The 20,899-nt window shown below is 39.1% G+C and overlaps 1 protein-coding gene and 1 long non-coding RNA gene across 6 annotated transcripts in view; both read right to left on the reverse strand.

Moving 5' to 3' along the window:
• The window catches only part of cacna2d4a (calcium channel, voltage-dependent, alpha 2/delta subunit 4a), a 92,735-nt gene that overhangs the window by 2,190 nt on the left and 69,646 nt on the right, over positions 1-20,899 (reverse strand). For 4 of the 5 annotated variants that reach the window (XM_038738398.1, XM_038738400.1, XM_038738397.1 and 1 more), the window contains 12 exons: positions 12,264-12,325; positions 7,314-7,328; positions 6,729-6,773; positions 6,407-6,469; positions 5,156-5,226; positions 3,938-4,013; positions 3,795-3,847; positions 2,778-2,833; positions 2,160-2,180; positions 1,515-1,635; positions 701-816; positions 180-262 (listed from right to left, as the gene is read on the reverse strand). In XM_038738398.1, the coding sequence (XP_038594326.1) occupies positions 180-262; positions 701-816; positions 1,515-1,635; positions 2,160-2,180; positions 2,778-2,833; positions 3,795-3,847; positions 3,938-4,013; positions 5,156-5,226; positions 6,407-6,469; positions 6,729-6,773; positions 7,314-7,328; positions 12,264-12,325 (782 nt within the window). The remainder of the gene's footprint in view (positions 1-179; positions 263-700; positions 817-1,514; positions 1,636-2,159; positions 2,181-2,777; positions 2,834-3,794; positions 3,848-3,937; positions 4,014-5,155; positions 5,227-6,406; positions 6,470-6,728; positions 6,774-7,313; positions 7,329-12,263; positions 12,326-20,899) is intronic. The other variant, XM_038738401.1, reaches the window with a different exon arrangement.
• On the reverse strand, positions 19,459-20,424 carry LOC119917953. Its single transcript, XR_005447371.1, has 3 exons — positions 20,175-20,424; positions 19,868-20,079; positions 19,459-19,751 (listed from the first exon to the last, which is right to left on the reverse strand). It is a non-coding gene; the product is annotated as an uncharacterized LOC119917953 (long non-coding RNA).

Here is a 20,899-nt window from a genome sequence, read left to right on the forward strand (position 1 = left end):
ATTTAGTCAATGCAATCAAGCAAAATATGATAGCAGATATATAAGTCATGATTAATAAAATTAATAAAATAATAATTGCATTTAAGTTTTTATCAAAAAATCGACACTTAGTCAAAGACTGGCTGGAGACAGTGGATAAAGCCAAAGTCATTCTTGGGGTGAACCAATGATAAGCTGACCTGGGGATGGTAGGCGTGGCAGGACTCGGGGCGTCGGCGAATCTTCTGGGACCTCATCCTGTCACACTTCACTGAGTCATTATGTACAGCGGGGTCAAGGAGCAACAACGGGGAAAAGAGAGGTTTCTCTTGAATTCACATTGAAATGTTAATACAAAAGTTTTGCAGTGAAAATGACACATTTTCACAAATCACATCCCTGTTGTGTGCCTGGAATGTTAAGTGAATAGGGGATGCCTAGTGCAAGGGGAAAAGCTTAATCAAAAAACAATTGTAGTGTTCACTGTTGGGAAGCTGGTAAGATATCCTGTTCTTGTTGCAACTGATGATGTTTATAGGTACATCTTGGTTCATTATAATGTACTTGTAAAGATAAAAATGTGGCAGAGCTCTGTCCTACATTTTCTTCTGCTAATAAAAATCAAAACAAGAACACATCTAATTTAGTAGGTGTGTTAAGGTGGGATGATTTCTTCAGATGAACCAGCATATTCCACAAATACCAAAATACCAAAGGATATATTTTACTTCCTTAGGCTCCATGGTGATGGGTGGGTATTGTCTGGAGCAGTCACAGTCTGCCTGCACCACCAACATCAACAGGTTACTCTCTGGTATCTGTTGCACCACAAACATCCTGCCACACACAAACACGTACATATAAAAAGTGTTAAAATGTGCACACAAACAAAAGCACAGAGAAAGAAAACATCTTATGTGATGTACGGCATTCATACTTAATTACTTTATTAGCTTTAATATGTGCATTATTTTTCAAAATAATAATAAATCCAAATATGTCTAAAATCTGATTTACTTGACTGCGTGAGTTGGTCGTACTGGGAAATAAAGTGAGCTAAACACTTCTAAGAATCTTGCCCTGCAAGCAGAGTTTGTGCTGCGTTATACCCATTTTGGCCTCATGAGGGCGTTAACACTCAACCTATGATCACAAACTGGCTGAAATAATATCGTAACTGCAGAACTACAGTGTTTCTCTCCCTGTTTCTCACTTTCAAACACATGCTGTGATGCTTTCCTCCCTTTGCCTCCCACTGTTTTTTTCATTTACCTGTCTTAATACCTTCTCTCAGTTTTCCAGTCTCTCTCTCACTCTCCACAAGCACATCTGTCTCTATGCAACCTTTGGCACCCTGATCTAATTCCATCCCTTTCTAGTTATTTCCCCCCTTCCTGATACTCTGGTATAAACACGCACTGCTCTCAGTATGCAAAGCAGAGCAAAGCTGTGGAAAATGGATTTTGGAAGGACGATTTAATATGACTGGTCTAGGGAGGACTGCACTGCAGTTTTGAGTGTGAATGTGTGCTTACTTCTGGCAGCGTCCACACTTAATAATGCTGTTGGTCTCTTTGACTGACGGCTCGTAGACGAAGCTGGGATACTCGGTGTCACACGGCTGCAGGATGTCTCCTTTTTTCTTATGAGCTGATGCTAATGGGGAAATAGATATGAGTCACGTCTCAAGGTTGGCAATGTGAACAAGTGTGTGTAAGATTGCATGTGTGACGTTTTGTTGGTTGACTGACAGGCTTTGAGTATGTGACATGAGAACACAGGATACTATTTAATTGTTTTCACCATTTTTTGGTCTTTCTACTGTTTTACCATGACAAGAGGTACTCTAGGTTGCTGTGTACGCCAAACAAAATTCAATTTGGTGTCTGCATCCAGGTAAAATGATGGGTTTTAAAGCAGATATAAGAGCCTGTGGCAGAGCTGGAAAATTTCATGTTTGGATGTGAGCTATGTTTTCTGTCTGACTTCCTCAGAATTACAGTAGTTTAAGCGTAACTCTTTGCTTAGTTCTTGTTTTAAAGAACTTGCCAGTTGCCCCCTGTTCCAACTGAAATCGACTTACACAATCAGACACGCCAAATTTAATTTTGTTTGAAGAGTACTACCAAGTTTTACAGGACACAGATTTTCTTCAAAAACACTACAAGACAGATACTCACACACGCTGAAAGATGCCTTGGCTGAATGAAGGGATGGTGATGATGATGAAGATGACGTGGAGTACGAGGAAGTGTGGATGATTGACAGGTGGAGTACCGAGGAGGGAGAATATGTGATCGATGAAGAGACAGAGGCAGATGAGAGGTGAGAAGATCAGAGGACACGATGTTGATAATCCATAATGGCCTCTAGACCGGTGATCAATGTGGCACACAATTGAACTGCCATAATGTGTGTCATTACTGTAGCTCTTTTGCGGTGACTGGTAGAACAGAGTGATGTAGTGTAAACAAAATGTTGTTTGGAGTGAAAGAAGGATTGAAGGTGAGCACTATTAGCCCAGACTTCCTACATTTATGTTAATATTTAAATAAGGATTGGTATGCCATTAGAATTGACTTAAATGAATAGACAGATAATAATTACATTATTTATAAGTGGTTTATAATGCAAATATTGAAGAAATCAAGAACTGCTCTGAAGGTTATAATGATTTACAGAATATACATGCTTTATAAATATTGCTGGACATTTCTGAGCACATATAGAGGGACATTTGTCCTTGAGATGGATGGAGTTTGACCTTAACTGGCCACGTTTTCTCTTGTGGAGCTCACCCTCAGCAAAATGCTCAGTGTGCCAGAAACCACAGATATTAAACTCCAGGAGAAACCTTGCGTGGAAGAGAGAAGAGGAGAGTGGACAGGGAGAGACAGTCAATTAGGCGGCCATCATTAAAGACCAAAGCAGATTGCATGCAGCTTTCCAAAACTGGGCTAGGACCCAAAGTTGTGTCATGGGGATATTAAAATGGGTCCTCAAGTTATTCAGCAGTAATTGGTAGCTTTGGTAGCAGTTTTTTTTCTTTCTTAACTGGATAACCAGCCTGTTCTTTTTAATGAAGTGCTGGATGTATCAAGTGACTTCCCAAGCCTTACCAAGTCATTACAGTAAAAGCTGAAGCAGTTTTTCTAAATAAAAAGCCAAACTGGGTTGATAACAAGAGTTAAATGAGAAGATTAAGACCACTCTCACGTCTGTTAAGTAAATATGGCAGCAGCCAGTTAGCTTAGTTTAGCATGAAGACTGGAAACGGGAACAGAATTTGCCTACTTGTCTCTCTAAAGCTCACTAATTAACATGTTGTTTGTTTAATCCATTAAAAACATTTAAAGACTGTAAAAACTACGTGTTGTTTTTTCTGGGGGGTTGCTGTACTACTATTTCAGGACAAAATGACTTCCTGGAGTGCAGACTAGAGATAGTTACCGCCACAAGCCAAAATTGTCCACTTGTAAAACAGCGAGTTGTTCATTCTTCGTAATGTGTTTAATTAGTGAACTTTAGAGATGCAGGTGGGGGGATTATCTTAGTTTGGGACAGAGTCAGGCTAGCTGTGTCCCCCTGTTTGCAGTTTTTGTGCTAAGCTAACTGAGTGTTGACGGTAGCATGGGACGGACATGTTAGTGGTATTGATCTTCTCATCCAACTCGCAAGAAATCAAATAAACATGGTTCTCAAAATGTCAAACTGTAGTGATTTTGTGTGTTGATATATAATAGCAAACTTGAACAAAAACAAAAAAAACTTATTTTGGACATACTGACATTCTGGTTGCCCCTTGCAACACTTACAGCAAGAAGTTGGAGAGGAACCACTTGAAGGCTGAAGCCAAACCATAAAACGGCTAAAGAGATAGATATATCATAGTTACAGCAGAATTTATTGGACCATTATGGTGATAATATTGTATACATAGTGAGTATAGTGTACATACACTGAGAAGTGGACGGCTGCTGCTGACAGAGTGGGAGCTCATCTTACACATGGCCTGGTAGTCAAACAAGGACACCCTGAAGAAACACACACACACACACACACACACACACACACACACACACACACACACACACACACACACACACACACTTTGTGTTGCTCTTCAGGCAATATTTCACTGGCTTACATTGATTCCCTTACCCTCTTCTACACACAGCATTGTATAGTTGAGCTTAACCTTTGTAGAAACCCTGATCCCTAACTTAACTTAGAAAAGAAAGAAACCTACGAGAAAATCATATCAGTGCTGGAATTACTTTACTTTTTAAGGATTGACCTAGTGTTTTGACTTTTTCTTGCTTTCCTACACTGTGAATATTTGATCCTTATGCAGGTAGAGGCACAAGAACATGAATATACACAAATTTGCAGATGCATGCACATACACAGTGCAAACATACACAAAACACACACACACACACACAGCTAGTGAAGTTCATGCATGCTCAAAGCCAGTTATGTAACATCTTGTGTCAAATGAAGCATGACAAAATCTTTTAGCTGTTTAAAAATAGCACATCACTCATGAGATTTCAAACATAAAAGACGGGCAAAAAAGTAAGAGGGAGAAAATTTCAGAGCAGCCAAAGAAGCTCAAAGGGGAGCAAAGGGGAGAAGCAGCAGGGATAACTATACCACAAATACAAAGACGGATGAATTAGTTACACTCGGCACATAGAGCAGCGCTTACAACACGGGGGCAAAGACTCTACCAATTTATAGCAATAAAAACAAAGCTTCTGAGTCGCTATAATGACAGTAAAGCACGCCCTCCAGGCTATGGGCTTCAGATGCATACTAATGCATGGCTTAGGTGTATAAGAACCAAAAAGCGGAAAACAAGCCAACCTCCTGGTTAAGACTCAACAGCAATCCTCTCTGTCTGTGATACAACATGTCGTTGCCATCTAATCAAATGCATGGGGCAGTTTCAAATGCACAGTGTTATGAGCATGAGACACCGGGATGCACTTAATGTTGCAATGTGGGGGCATCTGCAGCTTCTTGCCTTTGAGATTTAGAGAGGTTTACATGAAGTTGAACATGCTTTAACTCTTGCAGGCCCTTCCAGGACTAGGTAACCCTCTGTGCTTTGCTAACAGACAGACAGACAACTATCCTGTTTACCATTCAGGCAATGACAACCAAACATTACCTTTTGAACATGCCCATTCTGATTAGTGTGGTCATCACTGATCCATCAATCTCCCCAAAGAATCTTCCCGCCTTGCAGAAAAGAGAAAGGGCAAAAACAAAAAACAAAACACTGTGTGAAGTGGCTGAACATTATACATTCATATTATGATAAACTGACAGAGGGAACATCTGCTCCCTTCCTTGGTGTTTATCCTTTCGACTTTTCACCTCACTGTGAAATGAATGATTAGGATTATTATTCATCAAACTACTCATTCATCAAAAAACTCTGAAAATGAAAATGAAGCACTGGCTAGCAGCTGCTCGTTAGCTTACCTTAGCATAAAGAAGTGAATAAGCGTATTTTCTCAAACTGTCTAACTATTCCTTCAACATAATTTCACTCAAACCTTAAAAACACATATGGGCATATTGTAGGAGTCGGTATTTTTATTAAAGTGAATGGCCATAATCAATATTATTATAGGTTTGTCTGTTGAAAAGATATTCCTAGTTTATGAACTTTTGTCTGCTCAAATGAATGAAATTACAACAGCACACAAAGATTTTTATCAGATTGGTTTAGTGCTTCTTCCTGCTCTGGAACTTTATGTGGATGTTTAAAAAATGTACTAAATAGAGACAAGAGTATAAAAACTCACTATAAACTATCACTGCTAGGGTAAAGTATTAAGTATTAAGTGACATTGCTGATTTGTTTAGGTGTTGTTGTGTTGCAAAATTGTGGGCTGGGAATTGTTGTCCCATGCGCATATAAGCTAATATAGTTGTTGTGATTCATGAGTACTGACTCATTTTACTACTAATATTGGGTAAAAAACAAGTATTTAAATGTTTTTTTTTAAAAGTTTTATATGGACCGAAAGGTCATGGAAGTCCATCTAAACATTAACCACCAAGCACGCTTATGCAAGGCAATGGGAAATGCAAAAATATCATGTGGTTTTGAGTCATACCTAGTTTGTCTGTTGGACACGGTGTCCAGGCCACAGACAGACTAGTTAACAGCGGTTCACAGAATGAGAGGTGGGACTGAATCACAAGGAAAATGTAAGTGATTGTGAGATTTATAAATGTATTTCTAAAAAAATAGGCACAACACTTTTTTTAATCTGTGAGTTTCTTTTCTTGGAATGTAATGAGTATTGACAGGCACAAGAGCTCTTAAACAATCAAGTCAAAGACTAGAGAGTCTAGAAAGCACATGTTCTTTGTGTCTGCGTGTGTGTGCGTGTTTGTGTGAACTTACATCATTGCGCTGTTTGGAAATTAGGACAAAGCCATTATTGTCAATCACGTAGCACTCGATATCCTGAGATGAGAGAACGAGACAGAGAAAGCAATTACTTACATAAGGAAAGAGCTGTGTCAAACCGCTGACAAAGATAAAAATAAGCACAATTATTCAGATAGTTCAAACCACAATTTATGAAGTGACTCATAATTACAGCTACATGAGTCAACTTTCTTTACTTTTGTTGCTCCATTCAGTAACAAAAGATAACATCAATTCATGCTGGCTTGAGAATTTATATTCACTACATATCAGACAAACAGCAAGATATACTTACAAAGCTGTCACACCGTAGAGGACAAGTCCCCTCTATATTAGAGCACTAGAGGACAGACAGGATGAAAGAAAAGAAAACGTTTGCAATGTGTTGCACCATTAAAAAATAGAAGAAGGATTTCACTGAAGAAATAAAGGTGAAAATGACTGGAAGTGTGATATGTGTCATCTGTTGAGTACATGTGTTTACAGGAGGTTGTGTATGTGAGTGAATGATTTGAACACATGCTCTGTCTGTTATAGGCTTGAGCGTATGTCATCGTAGACAAGTGCATGTGTACATGTGAGTATGGGAAAAAAAAAGTGTCTGTGTTGGTGAAAAGGCATTAATTTGTGTGTGATATGACTTTTCTACCTGTGAAAAGGCTCATGAGTGTCTTGTTTGCAAGTTTGTGCATGTTTCATTTTAATTTCTGCATGTCTGTGTCTGTGTGTGACTGTGTTTGTGCGGGGGGGGGTCTGTTTTAACTGGTGTGAAGCTGACTTCACAGAGCTCAGCAGGTGCTGAAGATGTTAAATTTGGTTCTGTACAAAAACAAGAGTGATGTTTTGGCAAATGAGGAGAGGGGAAATTATGCATACTTACATCTGTGTCATTTGGCTGAGAGGACACAAAAAGGAGAACAAAGAGAGAATAAAAAGAGAGAAGTGGAGAGAGAAACATTACTTCAGTTAATGATGTGTAAGTCAATGCACTGACTAGACTGTCTCACTCTGTTGCTGGTACTGGTACTGTTGCTGTTGACAAAGCCATTCATTACATGCACATGTTTCAAGAATGGATGAAAGACTGCATATGTATATATATATATATATATATATATATATATATATATATATATATATATATATGTATATATATGCAGTTTATACATTGTTTGTCTGATTTGTTTTCAATTTCTTTATGGTTTTCAAGCAGGAAAGACATTTAACAAATCAGTGAACATTTAAATCAAAGTAGGAAAATGAAAAATGCTAAACTTGCACTTGGTGTTTGCTGCTTCTTCCATAATAATAGGATGTATCTACTATGTCTAAGCCTTTGCAGATAGACAAAAAGCCCTCTATAAACACTGTCAGTACATTTCACCTCCTAACAATTTCCTCCATCAGTGGAAGTCATGAGTCAAAATGTCAATAGCTCTGCTCACGACTTTATGGTCACATCTCATGCCTTACAGTATGTGTGGATTGGTGTCTATGGACAATATGTCATTGGAATCTATATACAGAGCTATATAGAGCGTGTCAAACCGTAAATGAGACAATCTATCACACTTTTCAATCCTATTACAGAAAAGTGTCAGTCTTTCTCTGTGCTTCCCATCGCTGCATCCTGAAATAAACTACAATTCAGTGAGCGGCCTGACAGAAATGATGCTCCTTCCCCACATGCTGTTAGTAAATAGCATGGCTTGATGAGAGAGAACGTTTGAAGGAAACTATATCATCTATTTCTGCATATTACATCAAGTCTAACCAAAGAAGTCTTAAGACCTTCTTGTGAAACCTAAAGGTCACTATGTGTATTGGACTTAACAAACAACATACTATTCCTGCATCTTTTTGCAGAAATTGGAACAATAAATACAATTTTGTCATGATTAGTTATCTTTGTGATTATCTTTGTGTATTATCTTGGTGAGAGGATTCATTTGGAAATTTCCTAGAAAACTTTAATAATACGTTAGATTATTATTTGTTTGCACCATTGCTAATGAAGTGGAAAAGGTTCATTCTCAGGGGAGCATGAATGTGCATGGTACATTTCATGGAAAAATTACATTATGATATTTCCTGTGTACAATTTTTACCCTGATGGTTTCTCTGGGGACACAGACCAGCAAAAACAAAACGTGTTGGATCACAAGATGGGCTGATCAGCCATCCTCATTATTTGCAATCTTGCGGCTAAGGAATTAATATTAAAACTGACAATTTGTTCCTCTCAGCTAGCTGCCCTGAACACTTGCTTTGTTTTAATGTATGTTATCTCCATTACAAGCAACCAGTTTGTGTCTCATGCAGCTCCTTTACCTCAGAGACAGCTTTCTAAATCTGGGCAGCATTTAAGAGGCTGTTCCCCCGGATCCCGTGCTGGTAAATATGTCTCGTCTGGGAGCTCCAGGGAGAGTCAAGGTGATGGTGAAAGCATCAATTATCACTCTCATTCCCTGAACGTCAATCGAACTGTTTCACACTGCTACTGATGATTCTGCTGTCAGCTCATATACACACTTGAACTCAAGGTAAGCAACACACTACAGATTTTACAAATGATCAAATCACATAAATACATTTTGAAGAACGCTGCTCCATTTCTGAAGACATTCTTTATAAACCATAAAATAACTGCAGCACTATCACAAACACAGTATGAAGAAACAGTATGCAAGTATTTAGATTTACTGGAAGAGGTTTTGCCTCTCATCCAAGAGGCTTTCTTCCGTTCTGATGTCAATATGCAAGTAGCAAATATGGGATTATATGGGGAGGGGAAAAAAAGCAGGGGCTTGTCATGAGATAAAGAGCATGCCAAGATGTGAATGGCAAAAAATCTATCATCTTTTGATTCTCATTACTATCACCTCAAAGCCTTTCACTGCATCACCACTTGCTGTCAGGCAAAATATAGCAGCAATGGACTGTGAAAGACGTATGGGTCCTTACACTGTAGTATTCACACTATATTTTAATGTGATGTATCTTTATAGAATTTACAGATCAAACCATTGTGGGAACATAACATCAGTGGAGCAAGGCGATGCAGCATTCCCTTGTATTTATACTTGTTTCTTTCAATTTCACTGTCTCTCTTTTAAACACCACGGATACACACACCCCCACACACACACACAGACGGCAGACAAAGCAGAGAGCGCTGTGATGTCAGAACATTTTCCCATTAACATCGGCAGCTCATACTTTATTCCTACCCTGACTCATTAAATATTCATCAACTAATAACATGTTATTTTAAAGTAGCCGACCTTATACTGTAGCTATAAGGTCAGATGGGAGTTCCCTCACTTATGTAACTCTTCCCCTATAATCTGAAGACTTTGTACAGAGTTCCTTGCAATGATCATTTCTATTCAAACACATAAAGATGAAGCTAATTTGACATTGTTGGCACTTTAGAAAGAGAGATTAGAAAAGCAATAATTAGTTAATTGTGGTTAAAATGTCTCTCACAAACACCTAACGATGGAGTAGTTTAAACAATGGGGAAAATCAATAATTTTTAATACATGCATGAATAATTACTATTGCATAAACACAATATATAAATACTAAAATGAAATAAAATGCTTGTAACATCTTTACAGCTATACAATGCATAGGCAAGATGGATTAAGATCCAAAGACTGAATGTAATTCAAGATATTTTCTTTCTCTTAACACTTACAGCCAACATGTCACCATCTTTTTAGGTAGATGGTGGCTGCCATGCGAGAGGTTATTGTACTTCCAATTTCATTTGGGATTTACAGATGGTACAGCATCTTCACCCGCCCCCCAGGGAGCTGAACACTTAAAATAGACCGCAAAGAGGATTTTGCGCACACATACACATGAACATCCAGGCATGGATGGACACACATGTACATAGACGGTCTACAAAACAAGAACATACCGTGAGTGCACGCACACACAAACCCTATGAAATGAAGATGTTCAAAAGTGAGCACATGACAGGAAGATAAGACGATTATGCAACCTATAATCTATCTGAGGAGAAGAGGGAAGTTGAGGAGAGGAGATGAGGAAAGAAGGAGAAAGTATAGGAGATGACAAAAGGTGGGGAGGACAGACACTGAGGAAAAGAAAGGGAATGGTGGAAGAATTGAGAAGGAGGCGGGAAGGAGAGGAGAGAAAATTAAGAATTTAGGCTGGAGAAGTGTTGAAAGCGCGCACAGTAAATTGAAATGGGAATGACTTCCTATTTAGCATAAATCTAGTGGATAACAAGGCTGCTACAAATTATGATAATGACTTCTTAGTTGATGAATATGGACGTAACAACACTCTTGTGCACAGATGGTCATGCATATGGTCACTGTCGACGTAACACACATTAACATTAACAGACATATACAGTACTCTCTTCACAGCTCCACAAATAAATAATAAATAAAATACATAAACACCTACACATACACACACACATTTGCTGCTGAGCCTAGCTGTGGTGGCTATCCATCATTTAATGGCTAGCCCACAGCCTTAATGCTTTTTTAACTGCTGTCATTTACAGCCATGGGAGCAGAGGAGGGGAACGGCCAAGCTATCAAACACCTGCTACAGCAAAGGTGTTACGCCAAATTAGGCAAGTTTTCCTGACTAAAATTTTTTCTTGAAGATGTGGAGGAAGTCAAAGGACACTTAGATCCCCCACTGAAACTAGCTGTGGTGAAATTCTCTGAGCAGCGCAAAAAAATATCTGCTGAAAACAATTCTAATGATGACATTTAATCCTTCAAAATTATATTTTAGGCAGGGTAAGCACTCCTTTTAAGGTGGGTGCAGTGATATGGGAAGCACTGCATTAAGCTTTGAATTAAACAAAGAGTAAATGCTGTAATTGCCAGCTAATGGAGCAGAAAAAGGACCTGTGTTAATCCTTGACTTCTTGTCATAGAGTAATAACTGGTGTCAAAATGGCCTGGTGATTTACAGAGATATTCGTGAATATAGGACCATGAGTTAAATCTCTGACGTGGACAGTGTATTCATCAATAGCCATGTCTTCTATTGAACACATATTCCATTACAGGGATTTAGTGTTCGGTTAATGCACACAATGTAAATGTGACATTTTAAAGTCAAATCAGGAACACACCCATTGACACTGGTTAAAATCAAACCTACAAGTCTGAAATCTGAAATTAGAGCACTTTAAAGTAATCCTTTAATCTGACATGAAAAATAAACAGTATGAGAGTGGTCCGACAAGAATTAAATCTGACTCATTATTTGGGAGGGTGGCGGTGGGGGATGGTATTATTCTTCAGTAACTGAAGAACAGCATGACTGTGTTGTTTGTACTCCACAAGCATTGTTCAATATAATTGCTAGAACCGTAAATACATAAAACTTTTCCCATTAGTGCCAGTATAGTACCACAATCAACTTGTTTTAAACAAGTTTATAACCTTAAAAATACAAACAAAATAGTATAACTGAGGCAATAATGCAATAATCACAGGGTTTAATTACCAAACAGAGAGCAGTGATACCTGACATTCATCATTCTTTTTTTCAGATAGTTACATCCACTAAATGTCGCTGTTTCGAAAGCGAAACGTTGCATATAGCTGAAAACATAGCAAGAAGTCTCATAATTATATTCAAGAGTGAAGTGCTTTTATTCATCTTTTTGTCAGTGTCATGATTATCAAACTCCTTAGATCCACGGGGTGACGATCTGTCTCCGTAAGTGTTAATGAACTACTGGAGAAATTCACAAAAATTTGCAAGAACTGTTACAGTGGAGAACACTGCATCACATTGAGCCTGTCCTGTATGTACCAACCTGTGCTGCGATGGCCCAGAATCTGGACTCAATCAACTCCAGAGTCATCTGGACACCGATGGCTGCAGAGAGAGAGAGACAGAGAGAGAGGTGCATTAAGTACAGGGAAATAAACCTTAACATAAAATACAAATAGATAATATAATATAGAGTTTAATAGATACGTTCAAGAGAGGATAAAGGTAAGTGGAATGAACAGGAGGAAGATGAGGACGGTGAGGGAGCAGAGGAAGAAGTAGAAGATAGAGCTTACAATGTTTTTATAGTATTTACAGTACTGATAGTGGAGGATGTGGCAGATACAGTGCACATGCACTCTACGGCTAGAGGAAGGGAAACATCTCTGCTACTGTGACCGGGGCTTTGAATCCCAAAGTGCCTCTATCTCCATTGCAAACATTATTAGCACATGCTGATAGTGTCATGGCAACGACATGGAAGCATGAAGAAAACAATGTACGACACCTGTGGATACCCCGCATGATCTTTCCAGTATTATTGCCTTTTTTGTATTGCACTCTCTACCTTTGTATCCATGGTCTATGTATCCATCTTTTGTATTTTTGTCAAGTGCATAGTTGATGGCTTTCTATCACGTCTCAAATCGAGAGAGAGTAGTGAAAGTATTTATACACACTGGATTTACATAATAATAATAAAGATAAGTATATATGTGCTAACTAAAATTTCATGGGAGTTGCACTATCTACTGTGGCATTTTCATATAGCATTTTATGTCAGGTATTGTCAAATCAGTATTTCTAAGGTCGATGATGAACTTGTGATAAATCTGAAAACTCTGGGAAAAGTAAGATTCCTAATGCTACACTCACTTCTCTCTGATATGAAGACTGTACACTTTGATAACAGTTTTAATATTGTAGTAATAATAATACCAGTAGGAGTAGTAGAACTATGTAAATAGCATTAGTATCCACATTGGTAGTCATAGACACCGCTGTTGCGGTAATATTTTCAGTTTAAATAGTAATTCCTTTAGAAGTACTGGTTGTAACAGCAATAGTAGACCATAAATGGAGAGGAAAACTTTAATACCAGCTGTTAGAAGAAAGAACATTGATGAGACGATTAACGTCCCAGTGTGAGAGACTATATCTCTCTCGACTCTCAGGCTGGAGGAGTAGAAGAGGGCCTTCTGTACAGATCAGCTCTGCCTTCAGAACTCAACTTATGAAAATCCTTTTACAGTAACTGGCCTTCTGAGCCTCAGAACTGACTATTCTTAGACAGTGTGTGTGTGTGCACGGGTATATGTGCGTCCAACCTCTGCCTACAACACAGCACTCTCAGTCACAAAACATTAAGCCAAGAATTAGTGTGTGTTTCCCACACACACACACACACACACGGCGGCAGAGTGATTGCTAGTGTCAGCTTAGGGCTGCACGTCCATCAGCGTTTTAGTCAGCATGGTAATGCAAAAAGGAACTGCAATTGCATAAGTTCTCAGTGCACACATACTGTATTCACCCCCACACACAACAAATATATACACACACACACACACACACACACACACACACACACACACACACACACACTGCGAGGGAAGATATGACACTTCATATTAGCATCAAAGACTCAGCGTTTTTCCTCCCAGCGTGCTTTGTACAGCCACATAGGGAAAGCCTCCACGGTGCTCACAATACACAAGACACATATAAACTCACACGCCTGCACACAAACCCACCTTTCCTCACACATCCTCACGCATACATACACCATATACAGTGTGCACTAATACCCAACCACTCACACATGCACATCATCATGTACGTAATAAATACACAGGGCAGAATAATTATTTTAATGGAGGCAGGTGGCAAAACAGCTTTATTATGAAAGAGATTAGTTTATGGGCTAGTCATTTTTAGGTCTGGTTGCTGGGGGGAAGGGGAAGAGTAAGGGACAGTTTAAGTGGGAGGACAACAGAGAGCAGAGTGAAAGGGGAGGTCACCTGTTTTGTTGGTTGACGATAGATATATTTGGATACATTTAGTGTTTTATTGCCAGACCTCAGCCGTATATTAAAAGACTATGCCATCAGTCTAAATGTCCACTCTAAAAATCACAGATACAGTACTTCGCTTCAGGTAAGCAGGCACAGATTTTCATCCCTTTACCGATTTCGATACCTCAACTCAGGTATCTCCAAATACCAATTCAATACCAGTGCTCCCTTTTTCCTAAATTCTATACCTCACACCTTGCCATGTAAGAGCTGGCTAGGGTTTTATAGTCAGTCCTTATTTTCCCAGCAGAACTGCAAACCAACTAAAACATGTTTGGCTTGCGACCAACCAAACTCTTTTTTGAAGTGAAAAAAAAAAATCACAAAATGTTTTAATTTATTTATACTTATCAAGGATATGTTTTGCTCTTTTCTCTATGTCATGATCTGGAGCCAGGTATTATTCTGATGGCGAATACTAAATCCTTAACCAACTAAATGTATTAAATGTTTTTTAGAACAGTAAAATCTATATAAAATTTGTGTCTGCCTGGAGAAGTAGGAAAAAATACACAAGAAATACACTGCATAGCAATATGGTGGCGAAAATGGTCAGCAAAAATGTAAAGTATTCATCATTTGTTGCTAAAGAGTTAAAATAACACACAATGGTATGTTAAATGTTCAGACGTATTTCATCTAAGCTCATAGCTATAGGCTGAAAAGAACACAGCTCACTCAATTATGCTTGTAAAACACTATTAGGTGATGAATTATGGATCACTGCTAAGACTAAACTATGAGCTGTATGTACTCATGGGGATCGGTCTGTATATTGTAAGGAAAAGGCTCTGTCGTGTTTTGTCTGAGGGTGTGTGTCTCAGGGTATGTTTGGACTGTGTGTGTGTAAATCAGTTGTGATGCTGAATCGTGGCTGTAATCAGCCAGTAATCAGTCCTGTACATAGAAGTTTGTTTAGCTGAAAATCTACTGACTAACAGGCACGGACAACCAAAGAACTGCATTGGTTTTTAATAATGAATATTCTTCTGTGGATATGTAGGAATTCCAGATATGCCATTTTGTCACACATGAAGACTTTTTTCATGTAAGGATGCAAATTCACTACCATTTAATTTGTGCCAAAAGCAAATGTGACTGTCCATGTTGATATTCTACAGGTGATTTGTTTTGTTCGGCTATTTAAACAGCCTCTAACACACGTCTCCTCTGCTCAATAGTGCTTGTGACCTTGAAGTCGTCTCCCTCCACTATAATCTCAGATAGTGTTGAAAGGCCATTATGGAGGGCAGCAGTAATCTGCCTTCTTTCCCTCTCTGAGTTGGAGGCTGATAGGCCAAATCTAATTAAAACCATCACACTGATCCCTGTGTGTGTGTGTGTGTGTGTGTGTGTGTGTTGTAATAGAAATTTTTTCTCATAATGTGTGTGCACAGCTAGCAAGCATTTCTCAATGTGTGTTCACTTTGCATACAAGTGTGTATACAAGAATACGCATGACCTTGCAGGCATGCAATTGAAAGAGTGTGTGTGCGTGTACGTGCGTGTATGTGTGTGCTCATGAGTTTGTGTGTGCATGTTTGTCCCTGTGTCAGACTATCTTGTACATTCACAGTCTGAGGTGCAATTAATGTGAGCTGCCAATCACAGTGGAGTGTGCTTTCAACAGGAAATGAATTAATGAGGAAATACATTTAAGCAACCAAGAGACAGAGTTAATTGGTTATTACACTAACAAGATAGAGGGATAAGAGAAGGAGGGATGCGAAATGTGAACGATCGGAAGAAAGAATGTGTAATCAACGAGGGGTCAACGAACTACAGGATGACAGAAACAAAGATGGAAGGGTAGGAAGACAGAGGAAACAAACAAAAAAATGCCAAACACCCATAGAAAGACCAAGCAGCAACATGCAAAATGAAGGCACGCGAGAGGGGCAAAAACTGTAGTTAATCAAACAGCAAATTGAGGCTGGCTCTAAAAGTTAGTCAGTCCCCATAGACCCCCTTCTCCCAACTTTATAACAGAAATAAATGTTTACATCCTATTATAAAAAGCAGTTTTGGTCTTTATATCAAATTTTCCCCGTCATGACAACTGCATGGAGGTTAAGCATAATTAAAGGCTGGCCGCTATGAGTCCAGCCGTTAGGTGGTTTCAGCAACCAGGCTTCCTTAGCGTCAACTCTTATAGCGCCAATTTTTAGATTAATTGGAGTCAGAGACGACAGCAGGAGTCGCCCAGATTGAGCTTCACAACGGCTCCTCAGAAACCTATGGGTGATGTCACAGAGTCTACATCCATGTTTTATGGTCTATGAGACAGAGTGAATGGTATATGTACAACCAGCGTCAAATCAACGTCTGTTGATGACCTTTCTCTCATCTCTCTTCTCTCAATATCAGTAAGTAAGTAGTAAGTAACAAAACCCTTAACTGAATGCATTTTAAATTGTGATCACTGCATTTGTAGTCTCAGAACATGCTTGAAACTAATGGCGAAAAACTGCAAACATAAGATATATAGTGTAACTATATTAGAATCATCATACGTGTAGCAATAGAAAGTGTGCTTTATGTCATCAAAACACACGACAGATGCAAGGTGCAAACCCTTGTCTCCATCTGTCTACTGCTTTGTACTCCACCTTTCACCCCAACCACTTTCCCACACTATGACTGAATGAAGCACGTGAGGAGAAAACATTACCAGTGAACATAACACATGCAGCTATTAAACAGAATTTTAAGAACCGGGGCTGCATAATCTTGACACAAAAGCTTACTATAACTGAACAGAGAGACTGAAAGAGACAGGGAAAGGTGACCAGCTTGCTGGTCCTTTGCTAAATGGAGCAGCAAGAGTGTCAAGTGTCTGACAGACTGTGAAGAAAGAGAGAAGGATGGTGGAAGAAGGAGAGAGGTCAGGCAATATTTATCTATGATTTTCAAGTTGCACTTGTTTGAAACAGAGTCTGATGACTGTGCAATTCTATAAATGGGTGGCTGTGTGTGTTCACACATTGTGTGTGTGTGTGTGTGTGTGTGTGTGTGTCTGTGTGTCTGTTGTGCCGAGTTGGCACAGGAGGTCAGCTTGTGTTAAATGACCAGAGAGCAGAGCCGGTGGTGATGGTTCACTTAGCAAGACCCTGGAGTCGAGGCTAAATATATAGGAACACATCCACACAGCCCTGTGGCACTGCGTGGGGACCCGTCATTGACATAAAGCATTCCCTAGCCACTTACCCTAACCTTAACCATCACAACTACACGCCTAACTTTAACCCTCAATCTAACCCCTAAAATTTGTGGTATCCAGCATTTTGGTCCACACACAGCTGTCAGACCCAAATATAGTAGAATCCCAGTTTCTGGACCCCACAAATATAGTAAAACAAGCCCACACAAACACACACACACACACACACACACACACACACACAGAGTCAATTCATTAAACTGGCACAATGGCTAAGTCTCTGGGTACAGAGGGGACACTGAAAATAAGGCCACCAGTGAGGAGGTCATTTTGTTCTTTGCCGTCTCCCCCCCCCCCCACACACACACACACTCACTAGACAGCAGTATGCTTTAATAATGGGAGCATGAAGCAGATACAATAAACACAAAAGGGAAAAGAGCAACAAAGTAAGAGAGCGGAGAAAAGAAGAACACCAAAGGAATGAAGGGTACACATTAACAGACACAAACACACACACAACAGACCAAAAACAGAAAGAGTGTGTGCTGCAGGAAGGACACACACACAGAGAGAAAGGTCATCAACAGAGCACAGACATTGTAATCAAAGGAACAGATTAATTGATGTAATGGAGTCAGGTGGCCCAGGTGGAGAGAGAATGATGGAGGGAGGAAGAAGGACAAGAGGGAGGACAGGAAGAGCACAAGACGATAGGAAGAGGGGATGAAAGAGAATGAATAGATTTTTAATAATGTTATGAGCTGGAAACCCTTTCCATTTCAACCAAGCGTGGCTATCAATAATAGAGCGAGCGAGATCAAATGGTTGTGCGTGAGCGTGCATGAGAGTATGTGTGTGTTTGTCATTCTTTCACTGTCTGAGTTGAGAGACAACAAAAGAAGTAGAGTTGTGGACAGGAAAACAAGGCATGAAGGATGGTGTGTGCGTGTGTGTTTTTGAGAATGTGTGAGCACTAGCTCTTAATATAAAGTTCACACCTACAAGATAATTCTGGTTTATTAAAGCTGGAGTGTTATTTTTGTAGTTTAGGCATCGTTCCTGCTGGTAATAACATTGTGCTCACCAAGTGATGGCCCTCTATGAGAACACCCAGCATCAGTGAGGACACAGTGTACTGACACACCCTGGAGCACACTTGTACATCACTGCAGCCAGGCGAAAACCACAAGAAATCACCAAGAACAATATTTTTCTTGGGGTATTAAGTGACTCTGAATACACGGCAAAGTTGCTAAAAAAAAAAAAGTTCTCCTGTGCAATAAAGGATTGTTTCTAGAGCTGCAATCAATCAACTGTTAAATGAATCAATTTTGTTTGTGATTAATTTATTAAGAAAATCAAAATGACTTGCTGAGGAATACAGTAACCGCAAGAACTGGTTTTCTATAAATGTGGTGTATGCACTCCCCAGTTACAGTTTTCAAACATTGTTGCACATTGGAAAGGTGCAACTCATGATTCCCAGATCTTAACTCATCTGTGTTCTCAGTTGTGTGAAAGGAAAGGAGATCACAAGGGAATATTGCTTGGAGACAGTGGATATGCTCAGAAGAATTCTGTTTACACCATACTTGCACCCAACAACTACTGAGCAAAGGCGCTACAACCAGGCTCATAGGCGCACTAGGGGAACTAGAGTGCATGTTTGGAAGAGTCGCTTTCAGTGCCTTCGATTCCAACCAAAAAGATGCTGCACTGTTATCATTGCAACAGTCGTTCACAACTACCTGAAACAGCATGGATGCCCAGATCCCGATACTGGAGGATGACCATCTAGATGTACCACCATTTAGAACAGGCCACGCAGAAGGACTTGTCTACAAAGATGCTTTTGCATTGTGCCACTTTTAGTCATTTTTGACATTACCTTTTCACACTTCTGCTGGGATCTGATACATTTTCACATGTAATGAGCAAATTACTGTATTTTAAAAGTAAGTGTATTTGTCTGGTATATTAAACATGCAAAACATCCAAAATGATTTAATAAGACAATTTTTATTTCAGATTCATGCGTTGTTGTGATATTTGAGACAGTTGCATCTCTCTCCTTCATCTGCATTTCCAGTTCTACTTTGAGGATCTTCATTTTCATTTCATGCTCCTCCTTAAGGTACTTCAACTTGTGTTTATGAAAGTCAATAGCCAGCTTTTCGTGGATTGTGACTCTTGTTTTGGTGACCAGTACTGGCAGATACTGCCACCCTAGCTTCTGAGGATGTAGAGGGTAAATTACCTTGCAGTGCTTCAGTTATGTCCCTTTGACTTTCTCCTTGAAACAAGAACAGTTCAGTTCATATATAATCAAATAAATGCACATTAAATGTGAAATTTAACTAATTGAATGAAAACAAGTTTGAAAGGAGTGTAAGAAATGCCAAAATATACCCATTGTAGTATGTGTGTGTGATCCCTCATCTGAACTGTCTAGATGGTCATCTGGTATGTTCTCCAAAGGTTGCTGGTTCTCCATTATTCCTGTCAGTAAGTCATCCAACTGATCAGTAGCTTTATTTGCAGGTCCTCCACCAGTCTTAAACCTCTCTTCTGGCTTCTGCAGCAGTTTTTTTAAGGTTGATTTTTATATTCTTCCACAAAACCTGTATTGGATATAGTACTGTAGTGTCAATCCATTGATAACACAAGATAATGATAAAATACAGCTATCAAGGCAATAAAAGTTGACAATTCTTACCTGAAGCTGTTGTATTGTTCTTGTTGATGTTTGTTCATTTGCATTAAATTCATTACAGATGGATTTACATGCATTCCTTTTCTTTGATTCCACAGCAGATGTGTGCTGTTTGTCTTCAATGACCAGGTGTCTTGATACTATTGTCTTTAAAAGAGTTTTCTCATGCTCACTGAAGTTTTTTGATCACAGTCTCTTTTCTGCTGCCATTGTTTTCCTTGAACTTACTTCTGCAGTTCCTTATGTTTTAGGATTTCTGGGTCAATTCCATGTTTTATAGGCAACCTCAATCCAGCTAATTCAGACTAGCACAGGTGGTTTTAAATTAATCTTGTTTACTTTAGTTCCAGACTTCATAGTCCAGGTGTTCTTAATCTCTAATTAGTCTGCGTTTCAGAAAGCCATTTATTGAGCAGTGATTAACTATTCTAGATTAAGGCCTAGTCTTGGCCTAATTTAAACACTGTCTGGGAAACTGCCCCTTTATGTTTATGTTTTGTGCCTAAACGTCTTAAATGTCTCTTTGTTTTGTATTTGAACTGTGGACAACAAGATTACTGTTTATCTGAACAAATTCAAAGCCTTATCAAGTCTCTCTTTCTATTGTCTCTCTCTCCTTTCTGCTTTCTTGCACACAAATGCACATACTCAGTGCAGAGATTATAGCTTTCACACTTAGAAATGTCACTTGTGTTCTCTTTCTCTCTATCTCCCTCACTAACACATAA

The sequence above is a fragment of the Micropterus salmoides genome, unplaced genomic scaffold (genome assembly GCF_014851395.1).
Source record: "Micropterus salmoides isolate LMB-PRFRI ecotype aquatic unplaced genomic scaffold, ASM1485139v1 Ms_hic_scaffold_23, whole genome shotgun sequence".
Lineage (NCBI taxonomy): Eukaryota > Metazoa > Chordata > Actinopteri > Centrarchiformes > Centrarchidae > Micropterus > Micropterus salmoides.